This window comes from Otolemur garnettii, unplaced genomic scaffold, assembly GCF_000181295.1.
Source record: "Otolemur garnettii isolate 467f Iridium unplaced genomic scaffold, OtoGar3 scaffold00047, whole genome shotgun sequence".
NCBI classification, from domain to species: domain Eukaryota; kingdom Metazoa; phylum Chordata; class Mammalia; order Primates; family Galagidae; genus Otolemur; species Otolemur garnettii.
In genome coordinates this window covers 2,921,144-2,930,609 of record NW_003852442.1, presented here as the reverse complement: position 1 = coordinate 2,930,609, position 9,466 = coordinate 2,921,144, and the positions used below count along the sequence as shown (strand labels likewise).

The window sequence follows — 9,466 nt, the reverse complement described above, 5'->3', positions numbered from 1 at the left end:
GTTAGCTAAACTTCATGGATTTAATTTTATGATCTTGCTGTCATATTCTCCACAGTGATTAATAGTTTCCCTTCTTAAAGTTTCAGTTCTCTCTCCCCCCCTCTCACACACTTGGTTTAGCAAACACTGGCTGACCTGGTTCCTTTTTTTTTTTTTTCTGAGACAGAGTCTCACTCTGTTGCCCTCAGGTAGGATGCCATGGCATCATCATAGCTCACAGCAACCTCAGCCTCTTGGACTCACCCAATTCTCTTGCCTCAGCTTCCTAAGTAGCTGGGACTACAGGCACCCACCACAACATCTGGCTAATTTTTTCTATTTTTAGTAGCGATGGGGGTCTTGCTCAGGCTGGTCTCCAGCTCCTAAACTCAAGTGATCCACCCACCTCACCCTCTCAGAGAGCTGGGATTACAGGCGTGAGCCACTGAGCCCAGCCAGAATTGCTTTCTTGAGTAATCCTTTGGTACCTTTGACCCTCATTCTCTGTGCTCTGTAAGTTACAGCAACACCTTAAGCACCTGCTAGTTCCCTAAGAAGAGCACATCAATGTAATAGTAGATATTAATGATAGTCACTGACTTTTAAGGAGCCCTTCCTGAGTTACCAAGAATGAATTGTCCAGTGGTTCTAGATGGGACAGAACCTTCCCACAGGGGTATTTCTTGCGGGTATTGTGATGGCAGGTGGTAGGGAGGGACAGCCAGGGATGCACAGTGTCTCACAATGTGCCAGACAGTTCCGGGCCACAAAGAAAATACTAATGAAAATACTCATACAACTAAGGAAAATACTACTAGCAGCCACCAATGAGCAGCACTCTGCTGCCCGCCCCCGCCTGTGTTGTTTTCATTTAATCTTAATCATTTACTTCAGCTCATAGCGTAGTTACTACCAATGAGATGTAGCCTAAGTCTCAGTGCCTTGCCAGGAGCCCACTGCCCTGACTTTCAGCCTTGCACCACCCAGCTGTCAGTGACCTGCCACCGCGGGGACAGAGAAATGTTAGTGTCCCAGTGCTCAGGGGATAGTGCATTTTTCACGTCTCACTGATAGTGACGTCTGCTTTATTTCAGGTTAAGAGAGAAGAGGGTCAGCAACAGCAAGTTTTACTCGTAGAAGGCAGTGTGTGTGTGTGTCTGTGTGTGTGCACGCGCATGTGTGTTTGCATATAGGAGAACTCGCTGCTCACACTCTGGGAAGATGCTACTCTGTGATGTTGTCATCCTCTCTTTAAGCCTGCCATCAAGATGACGTTTCTGAAGAAGCCCTCACTGGCCTGAGTTGGTGATTTCCTGCTAGGGTTTTTTTTTCCCCCCCATTTTGGACAACTCTCTTAATTTATGTTCTCTATAGAGGATCCCCAAAACATGCTCCTCAATTTTGGCTTCTCGTGTCCTAAACCTCATTGAATAAAAAACAGTGAAAGCCTCAGTCAGTTAAGCCTTCTGTGCATGACAGTGAGCAAGATTTCTTTTTCCTGTCAACAAGGTTCAGCTTCCGATGACCCAGGTTGTTCTACGCAAGATGAGCCGGAAATGTAAGGAACTCCTTCATTATATTCTGAAAAGGATTTTAACCAAAAGGCAGCAGTTCCACAATTCAGCACATCGGATTCCACAGGACCCAAAGAGGAGCCCTGTCTCCAGTCAGCGGGTTCAGCTCAATGCAGTTTAACTACCACCCGCCAGCTGGCTAGACAGATCTGCATGGACCTGCCCCAGTCCACAAGATGTGGTTGGGTGACGGAATCTGTTCACTGAGACAATTTCTAAGTAATGGTAGATACCTGCTTTGTGACTAGAGTTATTAGAGGTGGGGTGGACATCCTGAGGTCTCTTTTGTTTTATAAAGTGTGTCCGACAGACCCTATTCCTGCTGTAGCCTCTGCCAGCTTCCCTGCCTCTGCTTTGCCCACTGCTGGGAGGCTCCGGCCTCCCTTATCACCCCATGGTCCCACAGTGCTGGCTGGGACGCTGCTGGGAGGTCAACTGCTATCTTGACTAAGCAGATAAGAGTTTCATTTATAGGGAAATGTCTCTGGATTACCTGATTTTCTGGAGCAGCCAGTTAAGCTTTTATGGCTTAAGTATTAGAATGTTAGTGAAAATCTCAAATGCAGCCATGCACAAAGGGACAGACCCACCTAGTTCATGAGAATACACACAGCTGTCTAGGATTTTCCACTTCTGCATCTTGAGATACCATTTCAGTGATTTAATAATAGCTTTTTAAAGGAGAGGAGAGTGTTGGGGGTGGGGGGTCAGCATAGACCCAATTTGACACTCAGTGAATCAAAAATGGCCTTAAGGGAAAACAATTACACAATTTCTTGTGTAATTGTGACAAGAAATGACTATGGCAGGAAGGAACAAACCAGCAGCAGACTGTGCCTTACATGGGTGGACCTGGCCCTGGAGCCATTCCGCCCTCTCCTAGTTACCCAAGATGCTGGGCTCAGCAGGCCTGTATTGCTAAAGAACACAGCAAAATGAACCAGCCTCTGATCAAAAAGACACTATCTCTTCATTCCACAGAAACTTACCGAGCACCTCCACATGCCAAGCACTGCACCAAGGTTCGGGAATGCAAAGTTTAAAAAAATAAAAGCTACAGATACTGGTCTCACGAAGCACCTCCATCCGTGAGCTCTTAAAGCAGTGGTTCTCAACCTTCCTCTTGCCACAGTCCTTTAATACAGTTCCTGTGGGTCGTTCTCGACCCACAGGTTGAGAACCACTGTCTTAAAGACACTTACTGTCCGTAAAGCCAGGAGCACAGGTAATAGCAGCCTGGCCAAGGTGGAGCTGTCTTCTGGAAACATCACTACTCTTCCAATTGGCAGTTGCTATTTTATCTGGCAGTCAGCAACTGAGGAAAGAACATTCCTCTTAGTAACAAATGCTCAAAGTAACTTTCAAGAAAGGTTGGGTGAAAAAGGTATTGCGCTGAATGCTGCCAATGCCCCCGGAGCTGTTGGCGTGGTAGCCACCGGAGCCTAATTATTGCACATGGCAACTCCTCCTGGTCCCTTTTGGCTCTGCCATTACCTGTATGCAGTAGAGCTCGGGAGCTGCTGTTAGGGCCTCTTTTCACCTCCTCCTTCACTCTGTGTTAGAGCCACAATGCTAAGGCCTGCGTCCCCTTTCTGCTTAAAAGCATTTGCTGCTGTGTCAAAGAAAGTGAGACACAGTGGCATAGGAGACAGAAAGAAACTCAGCACGCTGAGTGTCTCTTCAGAGCAGGCAGTGTGTTGTAACATGGTGCTGGGGAGGCTTGGCACCGATAGCTCAACTGGCTAAGGCGCCAGCCATGTACACCTAAGGTGGTGGGTTCGAATCCCCAGCCCGGACCCGCCAAACAACAATGACGGCTGCAACCAAAAAATAGCCGGGCGTTGTGGTGGGCGCCTGTGGTCCCAGCTACTTGGGAGGTGGAGGCAGGAGACTCGCTTGAGCCCAGGAGTTGGAGGTTGCTGTGAGCTGTGATGCCATGGCACTCTACCCAGGGGGATAGCTTGAGGCTCTGTCTCCAAAAAAAAAAAAAAAAAAAAACATGGTGCTGGGGAGAACTTTCTAGTTAAGGCTCTCCTCTCCTGGTGCTGCAACACCTTGAACCCACTGTTAGCTTTGAGGCCATCATCTGACCCATCATCTGGTTCTCTCAGGAAAGGCACAGCTGATACCTCCCTAGAGTGGACTTGACGCCACGTAGCCTAGCTGAGATGTATTTATCACAGGCCATGACAGCGCAGGCCATTCAGGTCAAGCAGAACAGTAACAGGAAGATTCTCAAAGATGGCAGCTGCATGGATAGATCCAAACCAAGACTGGATATGGGTGTCACACGGTGTTTTTTGTTACCGTTTTCCTAAACATGTCATTTACGCCATTGGCCACTACATGGAATAATGAAGGGAGAAGGCTGGCTCAGCCTTTTGCATTTGGGAAACGGGTTACACAGAGAAGAGTAACTTAGCATGAGACTTGGGTGTATGAGTCAAGAGGGGTGTAGAAGATCACATTTTTCAAATTCGATCTCAGAATCCTTTTGCCAAAAGTGTCTCGTGAGACTTGTGTACACTGGATCACATGTGAGAGCCTGCTGTTCTATTACGGCAGCCAGGCGACTATCATCTAATAATTTATATCCTTTGCAACCTAGTTAAAATTTGAACTTAAGCCACCAAGGCCAATGGTCTTTCAACTAACTGAGCCGGCCTTACCCCTAGGAGTCTACCAGAGCTTCCCGGGGAACAGGCGGGCTCACGTGCTTTCAGGAGATCAGTTTTCAGATCCCACCTTCCCCCTTGTACTCTTTCCTAAGACTCATCTGCCTAAGATACTCTTTTGCCACCTAATAAAAGAACACATAGCTTTCCCCATCTCCAGTGTTACTGTAGAGCATACCCCAGGGTATCAAATTTAAAATATTGATGTTTGGAAAGTGAAAGACTTCACGGGTAATAAGTCTTTTTGCAAATCTGGTGATTCCCAGTTCTTTAATTTCAACAAAATGGAAGGAACATCCAGTAGAGTGTTGAGTCCTTCCGCATGTAACTATGAAGGAGTTGGAACATTCGGTGACATTGTTGTCAGCAAACTCTGTTCCCCTCGGCTTGTCTATGTGAACAAGGACCAACACCTCCATAAATAAAAAAGGAAGCATAGGATTGATGCAGCACCTCGGCTTGCTCTGAAAATGATACCGTGAATCTAAACAGACAAAATAAGTAGGGGGGAAAGCCCCCTTCATCTCGTAAAATGATATATTTCCAATGAGGTTTTACTGTGTTTAGTTATTTATTTATTAAAATTTGTACTATGTGTTTATTGATCACTCAATCCACTCGAGCTTTTTTAAAGGCTCAGCGTCTTACGATTATAGGATATAATTTTATTACAGAGATAAAATTAAACAGTACAAAAGCTAAAAATAATTGCGCTGAGATTTTTGAGGCGGAAGTGGTATGAAAAATACAAATTCACAGAGTAAAGGGAAAAATGGGGCATTACTTTGTTATTAAAAATTGCCTTGTTCCAGTTAAGGCTGGTCATTAAAAAAATTGCCTTGTTCATGTAATTTTTTGAAAGGATGAAAGTATCTATTAAATAACTATATTTAGAGCCTCTTGGCTAAATTTAAAAAGGAATGTAACAGTTTTCTTTGTAAACGCAGTTTCTACAATATGCTAGCACTTATATCCTTTGCAACTATTATTTATGATGAAAAATGTTAGATGTCATTTAGAAATGTGCAAGAGGATACAGATATGTTCTAATTTCACTTATGTGGTATCTGAGCATACAATTTTAAGATTGCTGAGGTCGGGCCACTCATGATGAATTGTATTTGGAAATGAGAAGAATGGCTACGAGGAACATCAACCCTTTTAACTTTAAAAGGAATGTAATTTAAACTTCAGCCTGTGTGATATTTAACTTTTTAAATGCAACCCCGAAAGCCATATCTCTAACAAAAAGTTAATTAAATTTGCAGATATGCAGAATTACAAAATTGGCATTTAAAAAAAATACTTAGCGATTTATCTCAGGTTTCAAATTTTCAAATATTTTGTTTTGAAGAGCCGGATGCCACAGTTATCCTGTCTCTCCCAGAAGTTTCCACATTGCCTATTTTTCATCAGGCTTTAAAAAGCTGTGTTTGTCAACGTGGGTTTCATTCTTAAAGCTTAATTTATTTTTTATATAAATAGTATGTGCTTGTGTATACATAGAGAATTATGTGAGTGAGCCACCCAGATGTTGGCTACTGCTAATGTGAAAATTAAACAGCTGTATCACATTTTTAAAAAATAAAAAAATTTGGTCTGGATGAACACAGCAATCTGCCTAGGACCTTTTTAAAAAACCACTCTTCACTTTTTATGCTCCTAAACCAAACTAAAAAATAATTCGGCCATGAGATGGGTACAGTTACAATTTGTTTTTAAGAATGTGTTTTTCTGGCTCGGTGCCTATAGCTCAACTGGCCAAGGCGCCAGCCACGTACACCTAAGGTGGCGGGTTCGAATCCCCAGCCCAGACCCGCCAAACAACAATGACAGCTGCAACCAAAAAATAGCTGGGTGTTGTGGCGGGCGCCTGTGGTCCCAGCTACTTGGGAGGCGGAGGCAGGAGACTCGCTTGAGCCCAGGAGTTGGAGGTTGCTGTGAGCTGTAATGCCACTGCACTCTACCCAGGGGGACAGCTTGAGGCTCTGTCTCAAAAAAAAAAAAAAAAAAGAATGTGTTTTTCTGTCTTATTATTTACCACACATTTCTACAGATTTCAGCTCTCTTTTACCTTCTTCAAAAACTCACTCTATATAAAAACCCAGGTTTATGAAATTAATACATGACTGCTCTTCAGTTTATCAGTTGTTGGAAGAATGTTTAGGGCTAGACAGAGCAATGAGGTTATTACAAACACCTGGATTTCTCTAGGGTACGCTGGAACTGTCAATCCCTACATTTTCTTACCAATAGTTCCTGGTACACATGCTTTGTACCCTACCCCTGACCCCCAGCCACCAATGCTTGGATTAGTCAGCCTGGTCCAAAGACTTCAGAACAGCCTTAGAAGATGACCAAGGAGTAATAAAAAGCAAAAAAGAACTGCTAAATGATCATTTTAAAAAAGGGATTCAACCCTAACGCTCATAAAAATAAAATGAACATTTTTCAACTCTATTTAACTCATTAAGAAGAGAACCAATAAAATTTTCAAGCTGGTTCAAAGGAGAATTCAAAGCCATTATATATATAGTATAGGCTATCAGCTGTTCACGTTATTTGAATCTTAGGGTCTCTATACCTTTTACGGTCTGAGTAATTCAAATAATTCCCATCCATAGAAATGCAAATTGTGTCTCCTGAAGATTCAGTTGATCATTGCCTTGTGGATGCCAACCACTGCTTTGGTGGGTTTTGTATCTATTAAATTTATTTTAGCATCACCAATGGACCATGAAATCTGACCCCTACCTTATACCTTAAACACAAAAAATAGTTTGATTGCAAATACAGTTTGAGTGATGTTTGGCCTTGAATAATGTCATGCTAAAATGATAAACCCACCTCAAATACGATAATCAAGAGTTTGGTCTTAAGGGGGGCTCAATGGCTCAGCCTGTAATCTTAGCAGTCTGGGAGGCTGAGGCAGGCGCCTGAGCAAGAGTGACACCCCCGTCTCTAAAACTAGCCTGGTGTTGTGGTGGGTGCCTGTAGTCCTAGCTACTCCAGAGGCTGAAGCAAGACGATTGCTCAAGCCCAAGAGTTTAAGGTTGCTGAGAGCTAGAACACCATGGCACTCAACCCCAGGGCAACTGAGTGAGATTGCCTCAAAAAAAAAAAAAAAAAAAAAAGTTTGTTCTGGATTCAAGTGGATCTGGCTCAAATTTAAGTTGTGCCATTGCCTAGCTGGATGACTTGGGGTGACTTTAGGCAAGGTACTTCATCTCCATAATTCTGTTTCCTCTCATTTAGACTGGAGATAATAAATGAACCTGTTAGATAGATAGCTAGAAATCCAGCTCTCCTGGAAAATGAGGAGGGGGCGGGGCCCACATTGATGCCACCAACCTTAATCCTGCCTGGAGTAATTGCCCACACCTGGGGAGGAGGGACTGCTGTACCAATCTACCAATTAGAACTTAGCTGCCCACTGCAAAAGGATGTGGAAGACTCTCCAGGTGAGCAACAGGTACAAGGGTCTTAAAGGTGACGTAAAAAAGCTTCTAGACTAATCATACCATCTTTGCAAATCTACATTGCAGTCCACACCCCCTCCCAGTGGGTTCTCTCAGACAGGCTCATGGGAGGTCGCAATACGCAGTAACACTCTGGTTCCAAGAGTCTTGTGGAACCACAGGTAGGCCCAGCCTAGACAGTATAAAACAGAAGTACCGGCCATAGCCCAGGCCTTTATGTTGTGACGATGGAGCCCCTTCGCTGTCTATGGTGAACATATCTTGCTTTGTAAACCTGTATCTTGCTTTTACTCTGTGAACCTATCTTTCCCTTTCTCAATAAACTTTGTTTATTGCTTGTTTTTTGTTCAAGAGAGCTCCAAGAGCCAAGGACATAGGCAGCTGCCTGAAACCCTGACATTTTAGGAGACAGGCTGCTGCCTTGAAACCCAACAAACCTTCTTCCCAAAGGCACTGAGAAAACTAAATGAGCCTAAGAAACATAAAGAGCTTAACACAAACTGTCAACAAACAGTAGCAATTAACGATTAAGAATGTTCATCTGAGTAATTCAGTTAACTAGGGCGACAGGTTAATACCCATCATTAGCCTCACATTGAACCTAACCCAGCAGTAAAAATCCCCCACAGAAGGCACATGACTGTCTGCCAGTGGGGGTGTTGTAATTGCCCCAGCAACATGACAAATAATTTCTCTTAAAAGCTGGGCAACACTGCGGGCAGGAGCAAGATGGCGGCTGACTCACAGCTTCCTTGCAACTGGGCACGGCAGAATATGGTACAAAGCTATCAGAATTAATGAAATATCTGAATTAAGGGCTTTTCAGAAGGCTTGACAAGATTCACTTTGTCAAGGACTGAATACCCGGTAGAATGTTAAGGTAAAATTCTACAGGCATCTCTGGCTGGTGGAATTGGCCCAGAAACATACCTTTGTAGACACAGGGAGTCAACTCAGTGAGGGACTTCTGGACCCCATAAGGAGGACAAAAGCAGTGGAGAACTGGCAAGTGTTTGGGTGTGTTCATTCTGTCTAATCCCACCCACCGGCAGCTGTAATACAGCAGCTGCAAGATTGCAAACTGGAAAGGCCTTACCTGTGAGCTGTTTGGGTATTTATTTATTTATTTATTTTTTGGACTTGGCACTCAGTTGAATTACCTTGGGAGAACTTGGGCAAGAGAGCAGAAGACTTTAAGCATTGTCTAGGGCCCCAGACTGAGCCGCTGAGCCGGATGGAGCTAACAGTGCTCTGCTGTGGGCTGTGTGGAGAACTGCCCCGGCAAGCTCTGCAGTCAGGGTCACAGAGCAAGGATCGGGCAAGAGTGAGTAATCTAGTGACTGAGCAGCCTAAAGGCAGGGACTGAGACACCTTGTAGCCTTGGCCCTCAGGGGCATAGTGTGAGATCGGTTTAGGCACACTGGGTAAGTGGATAGCCACTTCAGGAGTGATTCCAGTGACAAGTGCTTTCCCAGGAAAGCTTCTGCTTAGCCCAGGTTGGCAGTTTGTAGTGCCTTTTAAGCTGGCTGAGGTGAGATTTAGGCTCTCCACCCTACCTGGTTTGAGAAATCAGCAGAGGCTTCCAGTCTCCATCCCTCATACAGCCGTATCAGCACTGTGATTAACATCTCATACCCCCCATGCTCATGGCTGGGAAGAACCTACATTGTTAAAATGTCCATACTACCCAAAGCAATATATAATTTTAATGCAATCCCCATTAAAGCTCCACTGTCATATTTTAAAGATCTAGAAAAAA

General features: G+C 44.2%; 1 protein-coding gene across 1 annotated transcript in view; it reads left to right on the top strand.

The window, feature by feature from the left end:
- PLCG2 (phospholipase C gamma 2) overlaps nucleotides 1–2,682 on the top strand; it is a 134,258-nt gene extending 131,576 nt beyond the window's left edge. The window contains exon 32 of the mRNA XM_003791302.3: nucleotides 1,074–2,682. Coding sequence (XP_003791350.2) covers nucleotides 1,074–1,116 — 43 coding nt within the window. The 3' untranslated portion in view covers nucleotides 1,117–2,682. The remainder of the gene's footprint in view (nucleotides 1–1,073) is intronic.
- Nucleotides 2,683–9,466: the final 6,784 nt, after the last annotated feature.